The following is a 23,292-nucleotide window of genomic DNA, read 5'->3' on the forward strand; positions in this document are numbered from 1 at the left end:
CCTCACCGGCCCATGAAATAGCCTTTGAGTCATTTGTCCAATTACTTTTGAGCCCCTGACATGAAGTGATTGTGTAGTAAACGATTTAGTTCCTCACATTTTTATGCAATCTTTTTGTTCAACCCACTGAATTAAAGCTGAAAGTCTGCAGTTCAATCTGAGTTGTTTCATTTAAAATTAATTGTGGTAATGTACAGAACCAAAACTAGAAAAAAGTTGTCTTTGTCCAAATATTTATGGACCTAACTGTATGTTGCTGGTTTTGCCTAGTGACACCATCTACCCCCTCTCTCGCTTCCCTTTCTTTAAATTCTTCAATATTCTGATGTTTCTTAAGCAACCCCCAGCATTCTCTAAAGGAACCCCGGTTAAGAAGAGCAAGACCAACTATTATTACACAGTATTTATATAGCACCAACACATTACGCAGCAATGTACAAAGGTCAACACAGTCACAGTCACAGTCTAAGGTCAATTTGTGGGGAAGCCAATTAACCTAACAGCATGTTTTTGGAATGTGGGAGGAAACCGGAGTACCCGGAGTAAACCCACACAGACACAGGGAGAACCTGCAAACTGCATACAGATAGAGTCCTGGCTGAGATTCCAACGAGGGACCCAGCACTGCAAAGGCCAAAGTGCTAACCACTGAGCCACTGTGCTGCCCAGCTATTGGCCTTCAGCCTTTGTACTCAGGTCAAGTAGCGGGATATCGGCATTTACCACTCTGCAATGCTGAGGTTTGTATTTTAGATTGTAACCTTTCCATGCTCCATGCATAACGGAAGAATAAAAGTTTTGGCTGTGCATACGCCAGCAAGGCATCAGTGAACCACAAAATGAAAGTGAGAGGATAAGAAAAACATACAAATGTTCGGTATTTACTTCTAAGCAGCTTTCTTGTAACCAGTGCAGATCTGTGCACGGGCCAAGGATTACAATGGCCCACTACAACGCCAATGCCAATTACAATGGTTTCCAAAAATAGCAAAAGAAAAACTAAATATTTTCCTTTAGAAACTAATAAAAAATTCAAAACAATTGAGAGTTCAGTAAAAGCCAAAGTTTTGCTTTTTGCAGTAGTAAAGTTAGCGATATGACCAGTTTGGAAACCTTAAGGCGGGGTGTCCAAACTTTTCGCAAAGAGGGCCAGATTTAGTGATGTGAAAATGTGTGGGGGCTGACCATTCAGTATGTACTCAGGGTTAGAATGGTAGTAGTCTGTGCGGGTCCTGCACAGCACAACGCCCGGCAGGGTGACGTGAGGGATTCCCTGTGTACGAAGTCCATTGTCAGTGCGAGGTCCGTGCAGAAATCACAGTGGGCGTGGTCCGTGCGGGTCCTGCACAGCACACGCCCACTATAATGTCGTAGGGAAATCCCTGTGCACATATGGGGACTCCCCGTCCTGCTGATTATGTCCGCCGAGTAGCGGGCCAATAATTGCAAGGCGGTTGAACAACTCTAATGAAATATGAAATAGCTTTTTTGTACGCATGTATATTATACTGTGGTCAACAGTGCTGACGGGTGGCATATTATTGATTTTATGACAGAGGCTGTGGGCCAGTGGAAATGTGAACACGGGCCGGCTTTTTTGATTTGGCAGAGGACCAATGGAAAACCACGAATGTCATTTCATAATTGGTCTCTAGTGTCATCCTGTACCCTCCCACCTGGCAAGTCCTAGACTACATCTCTTGTCCACATTATCTTCTGCTCATGTATATTAATTGGTTTTGTTAGAGAAATAGAAACAAGTTAGAAATAGAAACAAAAATTGTTCCAAAAAAATGATCTGATTTTCATCTGCATCATAATAATGAACTTTTCTCATTTGTCAGACTCAACACTGGGTTGAGAAAATGGGTTGAACATCAAGGTCAATGATTGAAAAAAATGGTGAACCCTAATTTAACCTCAAATACTGGCATCTGCTTTGGCCAAATTCTTTGTGTAGCAGCTGATCAAACGGTGTCTAGGAAGTGTTTTGGCCCCAAGCTTACAAAACGATATCACGTATATCCGTGTAATGTCTCATTTTAAGGGCCTGTTTCAGATTAGTCTGAGGTCAGGGCTTTGTCTTGGCTCATCCGTGTCTTTTCTTTTGTTACCTAAAACCACTTTGTTGTTGATTTTACACATATGTATTTGAATATAGATCCTTAGATTGCAAATATACACCTTGTAGAATGTTCTGGAAGCGGATAAAACTGAGGCAGGAAAGTGGTCCCACACCGCCATGCTTCACAGTTTGTATGCAGCATTAGACTGGATAGGTTTATCAGAAAGGTAATCAAAAACATGGGAGTCATGGGAGTGATCCCAAGGAAAACTTGAGGATGTAAGTTCTCTTGTCCTGGGGTCACTCCTCCATGAATCCTATTTTGTCTGGATGGCAGATCCTTAAAGCGAAACCAAACCAAGGCTACTCACCTGTTCCCAATTTTCTCACAGGACGTGACCATCACCTTCTTCCTTCTCTTTTTGGAGATAATTGATTTAACCATCACAGTTGGCTGGGCCAGATTCATTTATTCCTGGGATTGCTGGGTATCCTGGCCACCAAAGGAAATCGTGCACATGCGCAGCTCAGCTTTTTTGACAGAAACCCGGAGCAGGCAGGCTGGAGAGATTATAGCAGAAGGGACCTCACCTGTCCTCGGCCCGATCCAGGATTCCTAAAGTTTTTTGATTGTGATCCTAGTGTCACCCTTGGGTATTTGAATACATGCATTGCAGTAGTATTTTCGATGCAAACTCCTTGGGGGAGTGGCCAAAGTGCTGAATTTTCCTAAATGTTCTGTATGGCTGATAGAGGCCCAAGTCTTTAGAATCAATTATAATCTGTTTAGTATGAAATTTAGCAACGTCTGGGCTCTTCTAAAATCTTTTTGATTAGACCGTATATACCCTCCGCAGGATTAGTGTTGACAGGTCATTTTGTATATGGCAAGATTCTTTAAAATTCAGTCTAAAACTGAATGGGATTCCTAAGTCAAATTCGGAAGACTCTTCAAAATCTTCCAAATCTGCACTAATGTACTGTGAGCTGTGGATATAATAACTATAGAAGGGGTTCCCTGAAGACCTGAAAGTTATTTCAGTTGTTCACTCATTTTAAAAAAAGAAACACTGCTGTAGATTAATCATCACTGCAAGATTTCTTTTGGTGCTACCACAACTCAAAAACATCCTGGTTGTTTTATTGTCTTCAATCAATTGGTCGCTAGAGTACATCTGAGTGATTATAATTAGGATTGTGGGGCTCTGTGGTACCAGCGTGAAGGCACGTTGTGCTCTATATAAAGATTCATAGGTTTTTTTTTTCCATTGTAAAAATCATCAGATTTAAAAACAATCCAATGGGAATAAATGTGAAACCGTTTCAAGTAAGTAGTAGTCCGAGTAACAATATTAGACATTTATAACTTTATTTAGATTCCTTAAGAAATGTTTCTGCAACCAGACATCAGATGACTAAATTATACATGCGTACCACAAGATGGTCATTACTTCTTCCTGTAATTACTTTACAAATGGCAAAGAAGAAAATGATAATGGCATAATTACCGAAGAAGTCGAGAATGATTAGATCTTCGGACCAGAGGAGTGTGATGATCTGCATATATTTAAAAGTCTCTCTTCAGCCACATTTCAGTGTTGGTTATCTGGTTCCTCCCCCATCTGTATATGCATGACCTCATTTTAAAATTGTTTTTATTTACATATGTGGACCCCTCTCGAAATGATGAAATTCGGGTGTCTCCAGGGTCCTGGTAATCCTCCATCATACAAAGACATTGCAGACAATTGTGCTTTTCCAGCCTTGTGGTCACAGTTTGGTGAAGACCCTTTTCTGTTCCCGCATGGCTGTGCCCCGGGGTACAAAGCCCCCTCCATAAAGACATGGGGTCACCAGTTTGGTGTGGAGGAACTCGAGTGTCCTGCACAGAGCCCTGACCTCATCCTACTGAACACCTTTGGGATGATTTAGAATGGTGAGCCCGGTCTTCTCATCCACCATCAGTACCTAACCTCACCAATAGGGGCAAATCCCCACCATCAGTACCTGACCTCACTAATACAGGCAAATCCCCACCATCACTACCTAACCTCAACGATAGGGGCAAATCCCCACCATCAGTATCTGACCTCACCAATGGGGGCAAATCCCCACCATCACTACCTGACCTCAACGATAGGGGCAAATCCCCACCATCAGTACCTGACCTCATCAATGGGGGCAAATCCCCACCATCAGTACCTGACCTCACCAAAAGGGGGCAGATACCACTGACACACTCCAAAATCTTCTAGAAAGTCCAAAAGTGGAGAATGCTGTGAGACCAGTTCCAAATTTTTGGCCATAGATTCACCAGCCACATTTTCATGGCCATGGATGGTGCCAGCTCCAATTTATTGGACATTGGGAGGCCAAATTAATGGCCAAGGATTTGGAATGCATGATGGTCAGGCGTTTCCAACGTTTGGCCATGTATCCTGCAAACACATCCAGCACTTTTCTTTTCTGTCATGCTACCAACCCAACCCCAAAAATCTCAAATAGGCTTTAACTTGGTAAATTAATTCCAAAAGTAATTTTTAATAGATTTACATCTCAGAAATTCGAATTCCGCCATGTTTGTCCTACCTTAGGTTCCATCTTTATGTTCTAATGATCAGCAGGTCCATATTGCAGGAAGGAAGAGGCGATGTCCCATCCTCAATAACCTGACTTACCTTCCTTATCGCTTCCCTTACATTTGTTGGGATGAATGAATGAACTGCGCTGGAGTTCTGTCATCCCGGCATGATCAAACAAGATGGCTCAATATCGTATGTAGGAGGAATAAAAGAAGAAAGATGATGGCCCGTTTGGCTTAGTCCAGACTCGTCCATCTCTTGGCTTGTAGGACTGGCACAGTCTTCAAAGTGTTCCATAATTGCTCTGTATATAAAATATTTATTTGTTATAGGGTGACAACGTTTTGTCTGTCTCCCAATTGTACTCCAGCATTGCCACTGTCACCCCATCCCCATCTCTGCACAGAACAATTTTTAGGAATCTCTAGGACATTCCCCTTTAAGCTCTTGTGTAAACCTTAAATGTCACGAACCGCAGCCTATTCACAGGCACAAAATCTTGTCTGCTGTGGCGTTCACTGATCTATGTTTAAAAATTAATAACAGACGGAAACTCAAAAGTTCAGCAGCTGCATACAGTTTGAACTGTTTGAAGAGATTGGAAACACTTTTTCCCCACACAATGACCACCAGGGGGAGCGCTTGTAAAGGGGACGACTTTTTCTTACAAAAAACTTTTAAAGCAAAATTTGTTTCCAGTTCGTGGAATCGTTTAGTACATTTTTGTTTCCATTTTAAAACATTAGGGAAATTTCCGTTCTGGCTGTAACGGCATCCGTATGCTGCAAAATAAACTTTATCCGTCTTCTAAATTTTTAGGGAAGGGTCTATCGAAACATTTGTGCGTAGCGTAATTTTTAAAACTTCCTTTCTTCCACCCTCAGATCGTGGACTTCCACCCACTTCAGCCAGAAGCACATGTAAAATCTCGCTAACACCCAATAATCAACTCATTTTTAACATTTGATTCACAGTTTGAAGAAAAAAAAAACATTTTCTGTATCAGCATGTTCTTCTGAAAATGTGGCATGTTGCCCTTTGAATAAACAGAATAGTCTGCTTTACATCAGTGGTGGAATTTAAAGTTGCAATTTGGGCAAAAATGACATAGGATGCAGCGTGTTAGTAGTTCTCCTTGTAACATCCTTTATCTTTTGATCCTGCCAATGTATCTGTTATTATCCCAGTTCCTGTAATAGGGTGACAATATCAGTAGTGAAATCACAGCACTGTTTTCACCCTGTGGACAGCATAGTCTTAGATGAATATGTAGTTTTAAAAAGACTTTAGGCAACCAGCAAACAAATGAGGTCTTCGGTGTTCTATTTGTGCATGGGTTTACATAGGATGTTGCCTATGGTCTTTTAGCTTTGGTTGTGGGTACTTGTGTGTGTGGAAGCAATAACAATGTTCTCCCCAGCCCCTTTTAGGGGGACGCACCAACTTCCTTGACCCCTGGAATGAATAATCAGCCAAGCTTGCATGTCCATTGTCTCAACTTCTTCTACATTCATGTGACGTAGTTAAATAGCTGTCTGTCCAGGTCTTTGGTTACTCACCTCTTCTGTTGCCTCTCCTCCGACTTCTACAAGCTTCTCCAACTTGTCACCCTTCCATTCCTCAACTTGGCAGCAAAGAGCCTGGAACTCAGTTGGAGCCACTCGTTATGGGGCCCTCTGGAGAAGACCTGAGGACTCTTTAGGCTTAGATCTATGTTTGAGCCCCCTCAGAGTCTTGATAGTAAGAGTGGTGGGCAGGATAGACCACAGAACAAGTCAGGTGGCTATCTGAAATGCACAGCGGTGACCAAGAGTAGCGGTGCCAGTATCTCCTCACCCACCAGATGGGTCGATGTTCAACCTGCTTCTTCTAGTGTTCAAGGCTACAGGTTCATTTTATTGCAGACTTCCAAGTTCAAAGGAACTTTAAGAGATGATCCCTTTACTTCTTTTTCTTCTCCTAGATGAGGACAATGCCGTCCTCAGCTGGTTTCACAGGCAAGTAGACTGTCCTGAAGCCTCCTGAGAAGTTTGAGGTCAACATCACAGGAGGCTTCGAAAATGGTCTGTGGAACTCATGCATGCTCAGTTGCACATCAACAGAGGACCGAGTCAAGAAAGCAGAAAGCAAAAGGGAAAAACAGATGATGGGGTGGGATGTTCAGTAGAAAAGCAGTTGGGTAGGAAAGAAACACAACATAGATATGTCTTGTAAGAATGTTTGTTTTTCCTTGATCAATTGTCATCAAAGGTAAAGGTTACATGAGTAGTCATCTTCTCCTGCAGGTGAAAGGTCCTCTTTAAATAGGTTGCTGCAGTGGTTGCAATGTCACCGTACAATACGAACTGTAGATCCAGCACCTTCCTACTTCACTGTTTATGGCTCGTTCCTGTTAAGGACATAATTGGAATCCTGGTGAACAGTCTGTATATTTTTAAATCGTGATTAATGGTTACGTTTATTTCAACAATTCATGTGGGTAAGGTTATGTAATGCTCCCCCCCCCCCCCCCCCCTTCTCCGATATGTTCCAGAAAACCTGTTTGGAATTTAATTTTTTTTTTCCATTTTGCTCTGGAAATTTTCATTATCTAGCCGGTGGTCCGGGAGCACTATTTGTATAGCATATGATGGAGACACAAAGATAAAAAGTTCCTGAAACTCTCTTATTTTTGTTGAATGCAGATGTTCTGTGGCCCACCAGAAGACAGCACAGCTTCCCCTATACCTCCTCCCAGGATCACCCCTAGAACCCACAAGCCCATCACCATCTCCAAACGTCCGGTCAGAGGGAGAAACAGCCTTTATCTTAGCCAGAGCGAAGAAGGTAATATGTTTAATAGACTTTTGTGTGTACTCTTCCCTGGAAGGAATATGCTTGGTTGTAAGTCAAACGGCAGACCAGAAGTTGTTAATATGCCTTTCATGCTTTGCCTGCTTGCTGTAAAGGGGTTACATCCAAGTGTTGTGGTAGATGGAGGCACAAGGTAGGACCTAGGTCAGATTAAAGCCTAAACCCCAATATCAATATATGTAATATGCTGCAGCCTACCAGTCCTTAGATGTTGTGGTTGCAGAGGGGTGGAGCTCCAGATTTTGAGCCCCACTAAAATACCCCCCCCCCCCGTTGACCTTGATCTGTGGCAGCAACATAAGGTATAAATCATTTTTCGGATAGGTGGGGGGAAGTTGTAGACAATGTGGTCAAAACATGGAAGTACAGAGGTTTGGGTGGAAACAAAGTAAAAATATGCAAAGTATAGACGCACAGTACTCTAGGTGAAAATTCAACGTAAACGGGTTGCAGCCCCTGTATTATGACCTAGATTTTCAGTAAAGGGCCAGGTAGTTACTAAAAAGTGTTGGGTGGTGCGCCCAGTTACAAGGGGCTGGGGATCAGACTAGGTCTCTTGCACCTCCTAGCAGGGTTGACAGGCTGCCTGCATTCTCATTGACAGTTCTCTCTATACAAAGGCCAGCCTAAGCGGTTATCTGATGGCAGATGGGCAGCTATTGTAAAGTGCTGGGTGGTTCACCCAGTGAAAAGGAGCTAGGGAAAACACTGGTATGGCTAAACTGACGACGGGTAGCTGTAGAGCTGTACAAAGTCAAGAACTACTAGACAGTGGAAATAAGGACCATTAAATTGCAGGAGGGGGGCATCCCCATATCATGTAACTTTGTATTAATGGCCTTTGTTTGGAATGGGATATCCAATAAGTTCATACAGAAGTGATAGTCTGGTGTCCACACATGTTTGGCCATATAATGAGCATGGTCCTTTTGGTACACATTATTCCACTTTTAGGTTTTTTTGGTATCCTAAGCCCAACAAGTTTCCTCCTGGCAAGAAATGGTAAAAAAAACATTGCCGGTACACACCCCGTGATCATGGCACCCATGAAGGCTGTTTTAGGACATCCAGTCTGTGTAAATAAAACTAATTACCAATCTTCCTTTTATAGCTGGCGCCTCTGGTGTGGAATGTGTACGAAATTGTCAGAGTCTGCCAGAAAGGAGATCGAGGGCTCGCATATCATGTTTAGGTAGTGAAGCTTTCATGCAATGTACAGAGATGGAATCCAAGCAAAGTGGTCTTGGTGATGGATGGGCATATCGCTAAAGAGGGAGAGGCGTGTGAACAAGTGTGGGGGAAACTTCAGGGTGACAAAGGCTCTAAATAACAACAAATGGAATTACTTCATCAGAATACTGTGACTGTCAGCAAATAGTTTGCTAGTAGACAAGACGGGTACAGCACAGATGGGTGATAGAATGCATACACTTCAGGATTCCATGCCTTCTTTCCATGAATCGTTGCTCTGATCATATGACTGGTAGGGTAATTTGCTTCTCTTTGGCAACGGGCAACAAAGTTCCATTTTCCGTAGTACTCGGAGCCCATGCTGGTGCAATGACTCACCTCTAGGGGGCAGGTCCATGACAGCTTGAGCTTACAGGAAGTGGGTTGACTGATTCTGGACATCATTCAGGCCAACAGCTGTAGCCTGGAATTTGAAGAAAGTGTGGATTACTGTGGTATTTTATTTTTGGGCAACAAGAACAACCCCACATGGGTTTGAGCCTTTTTTAAATTTACTAAAAAAATTTGGCCTCAGTCTGATAGGTTGAATGGTTTTAGACATAATCTATCTGTGAAGGGCAAACTATTCCTCAATCCAATTTGTATCTGCACCATTCTACCATATACATGTATCCTTCTGCCATGATCTACATACACTCCTACCAGTGGCAGGCATAGCCAACAATGACCCCCCATGCAGAACTGGTTTGTGGTCTCTGTTGGCGGAGTGAAAATCCTCATGGAACTGCACACTTTGCACCTCCCTGTCCAACCCTGACCCGACTTCAACAATGACATTTTTTAGGGCAGGCTTCTTGATGGTGACAACAGTGGACCATGTCTGCATCATGTGTGCTAAAATAGCCACTTCTAGTCTCCATTGAATCCCTGTGTGGCAGCACAGATGGACTATTGGTAGACAGAACGTTGTCACATATAACAGGAAGTGCCTGAACTTTGAAGATTCACCAGAAACTATTTTAAAGAAAGCTTTTGATTTAAAAATAGTAAAACTTACTGGCAAGTTTAGTGATTGGGCAATGCAGGGCAGCCAATGGCAAGGCTTGAAATAATTTTTTTCTTTTGTGGGAAATCTATTATACAGCACAGAAATACAGCTGATTGGTAGATTTTGTTTCTGAGATGTTACAAAGTACTTTATGTCCCCTTTGCAGATGATAGCTGTTCTCAGAATGGAAATGGTGTGATCACAAACAACGAGCACCCGCTCCCGGTCCAAAGGAAAAAGTTGGGACCTCGGACCGAGTCACAGAGTCCCGGTGAGCAGCATTCTGAAGTGGGTGTAGGTAAAAGGGTCCCTATGATACAGGACAAAGGTGCCAACACCAATCACAACAACGGCGACTTACCTTTGTACTCTGTGCCCAACAAAGTATCTCCTGTGTATGCCAAGCGGCCCTTGGTCCGTCCCAGAGAAGGTGAGAATCTGCTCAGTGCTTCACTGCTGGCACCTATAGACAAGCTGAGTTTTAAATCTAAACTTTTTTGTTTTGGATAGAAAGGGGAAGGTGCTTTAATTCTCAGTCAGAACCCACCAGTGATAGGGGAAGTTAGGTCATTGTAAGTTTAGTAAAACTAACCAATTTTAATATGTAATTGCCAATGACTTTAACCTTTTTCTTCCCCCATATTTTTCTTTTTTTTTTTTTAGGAGAAAGTGATATCAGTAAAGTTCGTTCCCCTGGAGAGAGACCAGTGATCTCTCGCCCACCAGTGAGACCACCAGACCCTCCCAACAGAGCAGCCTTAACAACTAAAGTTGAGGTTGTCCCGATTGTTAAGGAGGACATCCCTGAATCTGTGTAAGTCAAGACCAGTGACAGCCGACTTTATAAAAGATGCCAGTCAAACTTTTATTATAGCAAATCATCTTCTGCTGCCATTTATAAGGGATGAATAAATGCTGAATAACAAACATTCACTCATACAGTAAATGTAAAATTAATGGTGTTTGGTTTGCTAAAGCTCCGTGTATCATAAACCATTGATATTTATTTCTTGTTTTACAGAGTTGCCTCCCGTACAAAGTTTTTTGAGAAAGCTTCCAGACCAAGGGGAAGGTGACAACTGAATTTTATATTATTTTTATGTTCAGATTGTTATGAATGATTGATTAATTTGCATCTAAAGTATTAATAAAATGTTGTGACAAAATATATAAAGAGGCTCCCAATGCTGACCCCATTCTAAAAATATTCATTTCCTGCAGTCCTGCATTGCTGGCCATCACCCATATTGATTTTTCTTTGGTCCATCTTTGCAATGTCTAAAGCAAATAAATGTGGACGATGGAAAATGAATATTGTCTCTTCCATGGGGGATCAGTGGTTGATGTAGATGTAAACCCTAACCTGATAACGCAGAGTTTGCTTTGTGAAACATGTGACTTCTATATTTTAATAAAATTTTTATTTTTACTGTTTTCATCCTTTGTTGTATCTCCGTGCTGCTGATCTCTGGTAACTCATTGTTGCCTATACAGCGGTGGATGCAGCCAACAGTGGACAGAACTGACATGGGGTCCTTGTGGAAGCTCCTATTGGCTGAGGAGGGCCGTGATGCAACAGCACACATTGTACCTCCCTGTGTCCGTCAAATAAAAAATTAGATTGAAAATTACTTTTGAAATGACATTACCATGCTAAAGCTTATGTGAAAATTTGTCAATTGCACAAAACTTACCTGCATATACAAAATACTATCTCTCGTTTTAATGATGATGATATTTCAGAAATGTAATTAATTGCATGCTAACATTGGTTTTTATTCTCTACACAGCCCTCCATCACCACCCAGACGAATTCCCAATTCAGAGGAAAGCTGAATAAATAAGGTAATTTAATGTTTGATTGGCTTATGTATCAGGGAAAATTAAATATGCATGTTTGAGTGTTTTTATATATATATAGATTGTTTTGTTTGTTTGTTTTTGTTTTTTTTACTAAAAACACATGCATTTTGACCTAACACTGAATCTATTATTCCTACAAGATTCCAACGTTTGGGACTTGTAGAGTTGATAATAACGTTTGGATCATGCTAAATTTGGGCTGAATGTTACCAATGCGAATGGCCAAATCCAAACTTCAGTGTTGTTTTTGGCATCTTGGATTTCAAAAATGCTTTTGAGAGAAAGACATAAAAACTGCTGTAGAGGTTGTTTTTGCCTTCTGATATTCTGCTGAGCACCCTTGGGTGGACTGCCAGTCTCATCAGATTCCCCCTTTCCATCTTAGTATCCATGGCAGGTCATTTGCATCTGTCACTAAATCATGAAACATCTCAAACTGAAATTGACAAAATCTCAAATCCCATCAACCCAGCCTAAAGGATGCAGCTCAAGATGTTACATTGGGTCACATCATCTCATCCAGCAGGGCTGCACAATTTCATATTATTTCTTACTTTCTAATGCACACATTTTTGGCCTGATTCAGGTGCCCAATGTCTTCACAAATGTTTAAAGATATTTGGGAGAACCACAAATGATTGAAAGTTAAGAAAGTTCACTTTAGTAAGTTTTAGTATTGACACATTGGAGCTTTTGTCCCAGGAAGACGTAGAAACAGACTCCAGTGTTCTGCCCGTCCTTGTTTTAGCTTTTCAGTAACCAACTGCCTGTTTTTGAAAAGTTGGGGTCACAATACAGGGGCCACCACCCACCTGCAGCTTCTACCCACCCAACCTAAACAAATCTGGGGAGAATACTGAATTTACCTCTTATAAAGATGGAGATATAAAACTATGGTTATACACAATAAAGATCAAAGAAAACAAAATAACTATGCAAGCAACAAATCCAAAATAGGTTATCCTGGGAACTTGGCATATGAATAAAGTTTTGTAATTTTCTACAAAAGGCATCATTAAAGCCCCATTATATTATATTTATTGATTGGAATTCTAGTTTTTGGATTCCAGGCCCCCCCTACAAACCAGATTCCAGGACATCAATATATATAAGTATTTTTGCTGCATAAAACAAAAAATGTATCCAGCAGCAAGTATTAAACTATGAACATATTCAATCAATTAATATCAAATTGAAATTAATAATGGATGGTTGCTATTCAATTCCCCGGCCCAATGAGCCTAGAAAACTTACAATTAAATCTGTTAGGTGACCACTGCAGGGTAGGAATATCCTTATGTGATACAGAAAAGAAAGAAAAAACAATACCAAGGTGCATGCAACAAATTCTATAAGAGAAGAAAAAGAACAATGAGAAGTATGGGGGTCGGTTAGAGGAGGAATAGGAAAGAGCTGTTCAGTGGTGCTTAGACGATTGTGTGAGCTTGGCAAAAAGATTCACAAAGAGAAAAACATGAATTGTTTGTACCAGTCAATGCAAACCTGAACTTCCAAACCTTTGGCTATGTAATGTATATTATTGAGGGCTGGTGGGATCAACTTGATGGGCTTTTGTCACCAGAAGCAAACCATCACCATATTCTGTGTTGGGATTTCATGTTATTTCGATCCAACCTGTAGATAGGACATTGTGGAATTGGAGAGAGTGCAGAGAAGGGCAACTAAACTAATAAAAGGAATGGAGGAGCTCCGCTATGAGGAGAGATTAGCTGAACTGAATCTATTCTCCCTTGAGAAGAGACGTATAAGGGGGGATATGATCACCCTGTATGAATATATAAATGGTCCATATAGAGAACTGTCTTCCCCATTATTCACTGTAAGATAATTACAAAGCACAAGGGGGCGCTCTTTGGGTCTGGAGGAAAAGAAGTTTAAGCTCCGGATAAGGAAGGGATTCTTCACTGTAAGGTCTGTGAAAATGTGGAATCGGCTCCCTCAGGAAGAGTTTCAGCAACTACTATAGATTGCTTTAAGAAAAAGCTGGATGATTTCTAGAAGCACAGAATATAACTGGGGATTAAGGATTTAAACTAAAAATAACAGAGACTGCTGATCCAGGGAACATCCGATTGCCTCATGGAATCAGGAAGGAATTTTTTTCCCCATGTTGAAGCAAATTGTACCAGGGGTTTTTTGCCTTCCTCTGGGCCAACTAGGTCTTATAGGGTTTTATATCTGGGATATGTTTATTTCCCCAGTGGGTGAACATGATGGACTTATGTCTTTTTTCAACCTAATCTATTATTATTATTATTAAACAGGATTTATATAGCGCCAACATATTTCGCAGAGCTGTACATTAAAAAGGAATTGCCATTGACAGACTAATACAGACAGTGTTAAAGGAGGAGAGGACCCTGCCCCTAAGAGCTTACAATCTAGTAACTATGTAACTCTGTAACCCCATGATTGTTGTATAACTCTTCTCGTTATACCACAGAACACCATCTACCTCGTGAAGAGCAAAACTGCTTCAGCCTGTGATAGTTACACCTACTAATAAATTACCAGGCCCTCATGATCCACCCAAAGCTACATAAATACTTGCCATGGTTCTCGTCCGATAATCAGCTCAGGGCTGATATCGGACCGAGAATCTGGTGTGATTTCAGCACCTGTCGTCCATTGTCCAAACCATTGTTTTGGCGGATCCTTGGACGACTAATGATCTTAATGAAAGTGACGGGGTGCCGCTCTGTCATTCCTCCCCTTCCCTCTCCATAGAGCAGAAGGGTGCTGTATGTACAGCCCTCATTCATGCATTGTGCAGCCATTAGTCGTTAAAAAGGATTGTGAAGGATCCTTTCCAACAACAAGTATTGCATGTGTGTATGCAACCTTACAGCACCAGCCAACCCTTCTATTAGATAAGGGTCTTCAGCCACATTCATTTTTTTCCAGGTGTCTTCCTCAGTGTCAGAATCACACACCAACATTTTTAGCTACACAGTGAACTAAATCAAGGTGCTCATCCTAAATTGTGTCATCATGAGAGGTGTAAAATGTTTGTTCTTTTTCCATATTCCCTTCCTTTGTGTGGAATAAGGTGCTAATGTTAATGGCTGAAAATGTGAATCCATTCTGGGATGGAGATATCAAACAGCATTATATGTGGGTGACATATAGATATATATTTATTACGATATTTATATAGTGATATATATTTATTAAAGCGCTCAGAGAATGAAGAACTATGGAAGAACTGGGGTGGTCCGGCAAACCAGGAATAGATTTCTGAAAAATCAATAGCTGGCAAGTGTTTTCAGTCGTGGACCATATTAATTCCAGGTTTGCTGGATCCCCCAGGTTTCCAATAATAGTCTATATTTTCCAGACTTGGGGGGCTTTGATAAATCAGACCCATAGTGTTGAAGACCACTTCTTTTGTCTAGGGGTGGATGTTCCAGTTTGATGGTGGTTGCCTCTTTAAGGTCTATTCTGCATGGCTATGAATACTGTGATCTGTATTAGTAAAAACATGTTGTAGCTACAGATAGGTCCAGATAAATGTAACGAGCTAATAAGAATCTTCACTGACTTCACTGGAGAATATTTGATTAATACAAGTGTAGTAGTCACGAGATGCTGAGGTTTGTTTTTACACAAGGGTCCTCCAAGATAAATCTACATTTACATTTTACTTTTATTTTCCAGAAGCTCCCCATTGAATTCCCTGGCTGGTCCCAGGACACATTCCAACCATCTTGCCAAAGTGGTTCAAGCAGGCAGCTAGAAAAGGAGCTGGTTTCAAAATGGACTTTGATGAACAGGTTTCCTGATGAGCTCAATAATATACAACCACTGGGACATTCTTAGAAGTGTTACCCTTTTCTCTGCAAGAAAACAAGTGGATGGGAAAATATACAAACTCATTGAGCCACGTTCCTCACCTGCTTGTTTTTACCAAACATAGACTTAGATGATGAAGTGTTAGATTTGAGCTCAAGGCTACACCAGTTTGTTGTCCATCCCACCTGTCAGGGACAAATATTGACCTCTCTACAGGAGCCACATCGAGGGGATATATGCCTCTGTCGTCTATTATCAGTCCGTTAATGTTTTATAGGTAAATAGCAGAATGAATGTAGACCAGTAGGATCAATTCTGCACGGCATTTCACTATTAATCAGAATATTTACACAGAATATCTGTATATTTATTGGAAGATCTTCCTCACCTTAGAGGAGAGGTTTCTTAATGATTGTGCAGTCCTATACAGTAGCGTTGCACAAATGGAACTCAAACTATGAAGGATGGGATGTACATTTGGAGTTCTTCAGGTTTACATAATAATTGAATGGAAAGCTTGGGGTTGGTTTCATGCCTTTTAGGGTCATATCGGGACCTCTAAGGTATCCCTGGGTTGGAAAGAGCTTTTTCAATATACAGTAGAACCTCGATTATCCGCCACGCACGGGGAATGGCTGATTCTGGATAACTATAGTTTCCGGTGAACTGATGAAAATTCCTTTTTCCTTTTCTCAGCCATTCAGCACTAGACTTGAACGGGAAGACTTCGTTACGCTTGAGCCTTGTGGATGAAGAACACATTGGGAGCAATCAAGAAAGCGGAGCTGTCAGCAGAGCAGATCTCCGCTGATTCCTTCACTCTGTGATTGGCTGAGGAAAGGGAACCCTAATGGTGCTTGAGCCATCATCAGGGTTTTCCTTTCCTCAGCCAATCATGGAGCGGAGCAACCAGGGGAGCTCTGCTTTCTTGATTGCTCCTGCAGCCCTAGCGGGCTAATGTGTTCTTGGATGCAGAACACATTACACAGCTTTGCTAGGGCTGCAGGAGCTATGAAGAAAGTGGAGTTGTCTGGTGCCGGTTTTCTGAGTTTTCCGATTATCTGAGTTCCGGATAACTGGGGTTCTGCAGTAAAATGCTTACTTTTTACAGATCATTGTTGAAACAACAACATTCCACAACCATGGACATCAACACTACACATAGAGATATTGCATTCCAATTGGACTCCCAAGCTATTGCATTCCATTGGATGAATTTTATCCAAACTTCCTGCCCAGTCAATTAACTTTTGTTATGCAAGAAGTGAGGAACTACAAGAACACAACTCATGTTGCTGTCCATTTCCATGTTGGTGTCCATTTAAAATTCCATTTACTAATTCTCATTCTTAAGCAAGTGCAATTGTTCTGGATATTTTTTGGGGTGGGCGTTATTTTACAAGAATACCACAAGGGCAGTTTGGCATTTTTTCACTCTCATTATTACACCACAGTTTACTTTATTCTGAAACTTGATGCAGTACAGTAGGACGGGAGAAAAAAAAATCAAGCTGGTCAACTATTTCCTTCATCCTGTTTATAAGTTCATCTGCACAATGAGCCATAAGTGATAGAGGAACTCCACACAACTTGGCCTTCCCTGCATTTAGCTAAATTGCTCACAGATACAGTATTATTTCAGTAATGCAACCCCGTTCGAGGTGTAACAGATGGCCCTTGTGACTGAATTTTTGAAGCCAAAAAAAAAGTCAGTCTGAGTTAGGTAATGTAAAAAACATGTAGGCTGCAGTTCCTAACAATCAAAGCTTTTTGTGGTCGTTAGCTTTATGATGAACATTGTGCATTTCTTTTAGGGTTTTATATAACATGCAAAATTTCACAGCAGTAGAATGTATACGCTGTTGCTTTTTTGTGCATTCTTTTTCTTGACCAACTCAGAGCAAACTCGTCCAATTTTTTTTATTTAGATATATTATTTTTTTTTTTTTGGACCAAAATATACCCATAAGTGAAAGATCTGCTTATGAAGTGGAGACACAAAATTACTATTTATTATTGTGAAGATGCAACTTATCTGTATGCCATCAGATAAGTTCTCTGTATACCAGACATATACATCGATGTTCTTTGTGTATTTCTTGCAAGTCTGTGCAGTAATCCAGCATGAAGCTTCTTCTGGGCTTGGGCTTTGCTATAACACAGACCAATCACTGCTCCTCTTCCTTCTTGTGCAGGGTGACTGGTCTTGTTTCGGCCCTTTCTTGTAGTTTTCTGTAGGCAGCCTGTAGCAGGTGGACAGGCTAGGCCCCTCCAACTGCTCAGTTGTCTGCACAAACTATGTACAGCCCATTGATGTTATCACAACTACATTCACTTGGTATTATCTGGGCTTGCAAAGACATTTGATGTCCACAATATGCATTTATATCCAAGGAAATATATTTAAAGCAATGTATTTGTGCCCAGAGGTGACCCCATGTGCAGATCAACACGAAGTGCATCATGTCTGTGATCTGGCAGAGTGCTTCAAAAGGCTAGCTAAAGGTAATTTGTGTTTATTTGCTTCCTCTATGCGCCACGTTTGGACGTCATTTTAGTGCCATTAGTGCAATTTTAGTGGTCTTGAAGTTTTTTTGTGAATAATTCTGTAAATTGTCCTGTAAATATTTTACTGGCACTCTTTTTTTTGAAGGATTGTATTTCCAAGTGTTTTGTGAAGGATGTTGAAAATAAAGACGCAATGGTGTCTTGTTTATTCTTTGTGGTGAAATCTTTGGAGAAGTGGCAGGAAAATGGCTGGAAGCCAGCTCCATAAAGACATGGGGTCACCAGTTTGGTGAGGAGGAACTCGAGTGTCCTGCACAGAGTCCTGGCCTCATCCCTACTGAAAACCTTTGGGATGAATTGGAATGGCGAGCCAGGTCTCACAAGACCATCAGACACATATGACTAGATGTATGGAGGACACCTCCCCAACTGATGTTGTTCCCAGTGAAGGTTCCTGGTAATCCTTCATCACACAAAGCCATTGTAGACATTTCTGGGCCCAAAGGTCAAAAGTTCAAGGAGCCTCTCTATGGTTGGGTTCAGATGTTTCCAGTTACGGTTCAAACATGTGATCTTGTACACCATTGGGTTCTTCCAGCCTTGTGGTCACAGTTTGGTGAAGACCCTTTTCTGTTCCCCCATGACTGTGCCCCGGGGTACAAAGCCAGCTCCATCAGGACGTGGGGTCACCAGTTTGGTGTGGAGGAACTCGAATGTCCTGCACAGAGCCCTGACCTCAACCTTACTGAACACCTTTGGATGAATTGGAATGGTGAGCCAGGTCTTCTCATCCAACATCAGTACCTGACCTCACCAATGGGGGCAAATCCCACTGACACTCTCCAAAATGTTCTAGAAAGTCCAAAAAGGAAGGATGCTAAAAAGACCAGTTCCATATTATTGGCCATAGGTTGACCAGCCACATTTTCATGGCCATGGATGGTTCCAACTCCAATTTAATGGACAATGGAAGGCCATAATAATGGCCAAGGATTTAGAATGAATGATGGTCAGAGCTAGGTCTTCTCACCTGACCATCACACCTTCCTATATGGCCAGGAGGTCACCTCCTCAAATGATGGAGACCAGATGTCCCCAGTGAAGGATCATGTTAATGCTCCATCATACAAAGACATTGTAGACAATTGTTTTCTTCCAGCCTTTTAGTCACAGTTTGGTGAAGACTCATTCCACCATGACTGTGCCCCTGTGTACAAAGCAAACTCTGCTTTGACCAGCTTGGTGTGGAGAAACTTGAGAGCCCTGACCTTGACCCTACTAATCTTTTTTGAGATGAATGGGAATGGTGAGCCAGGTCTTCTCTTACAACATGAGTACCTGACCTCACTAATTGGGGCAAATTCCTACAGAAAGCCAACCCAGAAGATTGGAGGATGTTGTAAGTGAAAAGGCAGCATGGTGGCTCAGTGGTTAGTTCTTTGGCCTTGGAAACATTGGGTCCCAGGTTTAAATCTCAGCCAATTCACTATCTGCATGGAGTTTGCAGGATCTCCTCATGTTTGTGTGGGTTTGCCCTGGGTACTCCTGGGTTTCCTCCCACATTCCAAAACATGCAGGTAAGTTAATTACCTTACCCCAATATTGACCTTGGACTGTAGTAAAGATGTATGACTATGGCAGGGACATTACATTGTGAGTTATTGTATTGTGGGCCATTTGAGGGACAGTTAATCACATGACTATGGACTTTCTACAGTGCTGCACAATATGTTGGCACTATATATACATTGTGTAATAATAATAAAACTCCATATTAGGGTCATGAGGGGATCAACTGTATAATAAAGGCCACGGTTTTGGAATCGGCCCCATACATGTTTTCACTTGGTGACAGGGAGTAGATTGGGCACACAAAATATACTCCCCCGCTTCTGCACCTTGGTAAATTCTGTAATAAAGATCTCCATGGCAGGATCACCAGGCATCATTTTAATTAAAGCTATAGATTTAAATTTATTAAAAAAATGTTGGGCTTCCATGAGATTTCAGGGACTAGATTTAGGGATGTTTTATGCAAGTTTAGGGAGATATGTAAAGAATCATTATAGTACTCAGAACTATCTTTACATTTTCCCAGTGTAATTATACGCTTAATCTTCGATCAATTCAATTTTAGCTTGGCACCTGCCATTTACGTTCCAAAATTCTGAAATTTACATTGTGATGAGTTGTCAAAGACAATTGCTTCATTATGTTAATTGTCCTCTAATGAGAGAATCGCCTGAGGAGGTGCTGGGTTCTAGTGCTAAATGGTGAGAGTGTCATTTAACTAAGGCGTTTTATAACTCCAACTGTCAGACCTGGTGGCTCCTGTTTATCATGAATAAATAAAATGCAAACAATTACCAAGGCGGACTACCTGGAAGATCCTGGAGAAGAATGTTGTTGGAATGGCGCCTGTGGTCCTGCTTAATCTTGCAGGAAAAATAATTTACCCACACTTTGTATGCCAACTGTTTTTTAACCATTGCTATTATCTTCAGGGGCTCTGGGATTGCCTCTTACATATAATAAAGTCTCCTATTGATTGGATTATAAAAGTGCAGATTAAACATTAATAAATACAGTGTGTCTGTATCAAATCAATGAAAGAGAAACAGCCTGAAGAAAGAACTATTGCAGCCACTCTGCCACAGACACCCCAGATAATGACATTGCCACTAAAGACACATTGGACTATAATTCTACCTCCCCAGGCACCCCAGATCATAACAATGCTCCCAGAGGCACCCCAGATCATTACACTGCCCCCGAGGCACCCCAGATCATTACACTGCCCCCGAGGCACCCCAGATCATAACACTGCCTCATTGGCACCCCAGATCATAACACTGCCCCCAGAGATCATAACACTGCCCCCACAGGCACCCCAGATCATAACACCACCCCTGCATGCACCTCAGATCATAACACTGCCCCCACAGATACCTTTGATCATGACACTGGTCTTACAGGCAGCCTCACTGGCACCCCAGATCATAACACTGCCCCCATAGGTACCCCAGATCATTACACTGCCCCACAAGCACCCCAGATTATACCATTGCCCCCACAGATACCCCAGATCATAACTCTCCCCACAGGCGCCCAGGATCATAACATTACCCCCACAGATACCCCAGATCATAACACTGCCCCCACAGATAGCCCTGATCATACCACTGCCCCCACAGGCACCCAAGATCATAAAACTGCCGGCAATAGATACCCCAGATCATAACACTGCCCCCACAGATACCCCAGATCATAACACTGCCCCCACAGACACCCCAGATCATAACACTGCCCCTGCATACACCTCTGATCCCAACACTGCCCCCACAGGCACTCCAGATCATAACACCACACCTGCATCAACCCCAGATCATAACACTGCCCCCACAGATACCTATGATCATGACATTGTTCCTACAGGCAGCGTCACTGGCACCCCCAGATCATAACACTGCCCCCATAGGTACTGAAGATCATTACACTGCCCCCACAGGCACCCCAGATCATAACACTGCCCCCACAGGCACCCCAGATCATAACACTGCCCCCACAGGCACCCCAGATCATAACACTGCCCCCACAGGTACTCCAAATCAGTGGTTATGTGCGGGGAGCTGTGTGTCACTCAAAGGGGAAGAAACTTTCCCCAGAGTGACAACATGATGCCAGAACCTGCCTACTCACTCATTGCAGTCTCAAACCTGCTTGCAATGCAACATTGTGTCCACAGCCTTGCACTACTGTCCCCTCATGATGTTAGTAAGCAGGTCTGAGCCTGTGATGAGAGAGTGGGCTGGTTGTGTCCACTGGGGACAGAGCCATGGTCCACCAAAAACCTCTTGCGGTGACCACTGCTCTAAATCATAACACTGCCCTCACAGCCACCCCAGATCATAAAACTGCCCCCACAGGCACCCCAGATCATAACACTGCCCCACAGACACCCCAGATCATAACACTGCCCCCACAGGCACCCCAGACCATAAACCTGCCCCAACACACACCCCAGATCATAACACTGCCCCCACAGGCACCCCAGACCATAAACCTGCCCCAACAGACACCACAGATCATAACACTGCCCCCGTAGGTACCCCAGATCATTCCACTGCCCCCCACGGACACCCCAGATCATAACACTGCCCCCCATAGACACCCCAGATCATAACACTGCTTCCACAGACACCCCAAATCAAAATACTTCCCCTGCAGGTACCCCAAATCATATCACTGCCCTCACAGCCACCCCAGATCATAGCACTGCCACTAGAGGCGCCCCAGTTCATAACACCGACTCGACAGGCACTCTGAATAAGAACACTGCCTCCACAAGCACCCCAGGACATAACACTACAATTGAAGGCACCCCAGATCATAACACTGCCACCAGAGACAACCCGGAACATAAATCCACCCCCACAAGCACCCCAGATAAAAAAAACACTGCCCCCAAAGGCTTGGGGACTTTTTTTTTAGCCATGACCTGTATATATTCTGCACTTGCAAATTCATTATTAGGGATTATATTATGCTTATATATCCAAAAAGAGTACTGCCGTTTACTTAAACAGAATTCTGGACCTTAGGTGGGTACCACTTGAAGAGGATTATATTAAACACATGTGACCTACATTTATAAAGGTGATATGAGGTTTATTTAGTCCCTGCTATATTACATTTGTGAACTCTTAGTCAAGGCAGACTGTTATCGAAATGGCACTTCAAAAATGGCAAAATAAATTGATTTCCATTTTCTTCAAAGAACCGGTTGAGTTTTGGCAAGGAGTCTAAAGGATTTTAAAAAAAGGAACACACAGGGGTACGGGGGTGGGGAGTATATCTGGCACCAGAAATGATATTATGATTCATTTAAACAATCTTATTTTAATGTCCCAATAATAAAATTAAAGGGATTCCAGTTTTATCTCCAAGATACATTTATGGCTGGGGAAGATAGATGGTGTAGTATTAAATGTTCATTGTTACCAATAACTCAAGCGTGCAGCTCTTAATTGATGGATTTAAAAGAACACGCTTTTAAAGTTAGCTTTTTGGCAAAGAAACAATCGTTTGCCTGTATTTATTTATCTTTTAGTGAGTGTGTAAAGTTTTCATGACATGCCAAGTAACCCAATGAAAGTCAAGATCTCCTCCATGAAATGGCTTCTTGAGAGATTATGTGATGCTAATACCAATAAACTTTCTTTTATGGGCTGCAGGAAGTAGCTGTCACTATGAGAATAAGGAGTTTTATTACACAAATTATACTTACATTTATGGAGTCTACAAATTTATAAAAAAAATTAAACATATAGACCAAAGTCTGTGGGTGACCATCACGCTTGTTAAAAGTA

General features: G+C 42.0%; 1 protein-coding gene across 3 annotated transcripts in view; it reads left to right on the forward strand.

The window, feature by feature from the left end:
- The window catches only part of OPHN1 (oligophrenin 1), a 67,144-nt gene extending 49,015 nt beyond the window's left edge, over window positions 1-18,129 (forward strand). For 2 of the 3 annotated variants that reach the window (XM_072431473.1, XM_072431474.1), the window contains 6 exons: window positions 7,332-7,473; window positions 9,906-10,169; window positions 10,403-10,553; window positions 10,761-10,811; window positions 11,530-11,584; window positions 15,281-18,129. In XM_072431473.1, the coding sequence (XP_072287574.1) occupies window positions 7,332-7,473; window positions 9,906-10,169; window positions 10,403-10,553; window positions 10,761-10,811; window positions 11,530-11,575 (654 nt within the window). In that variant the 3' untranslated portion in view covers window positions 11,576-11,584; window positions 15,281-18,129. The remainder of the gene's footprint in view (window positions 1-7,331; window positions 7,474-9,905; window positions 10,170-10,402; window positions 10,554-10,760; window positions 10,812-11,529; window positions 11,585-15,280) is intronic. The other variant, XM_072431475.1, reaches the window with a different exon arrangement.
- The last annotated feature ends 5,163 nt before the right edge of the window (window positions 18,130-23,292 follow it).

The sequence above is a fragment of the Pyxicephalus adspersus genome, chromosome Z (genome assembly GCF_032062135.1).
Source record: "Pyxicephalus adspersus chromosome Z, UCB_Pads_2.0, whole genome shotgun sequence".
NCBI classification, from domain to species: domain Eukaryota; kingdom Metazoa; phylum Chordata; class Amphibia; order Anura; family Pyxicephalidae; genus Pyxicephalus; species Pyxicephalus adspersus.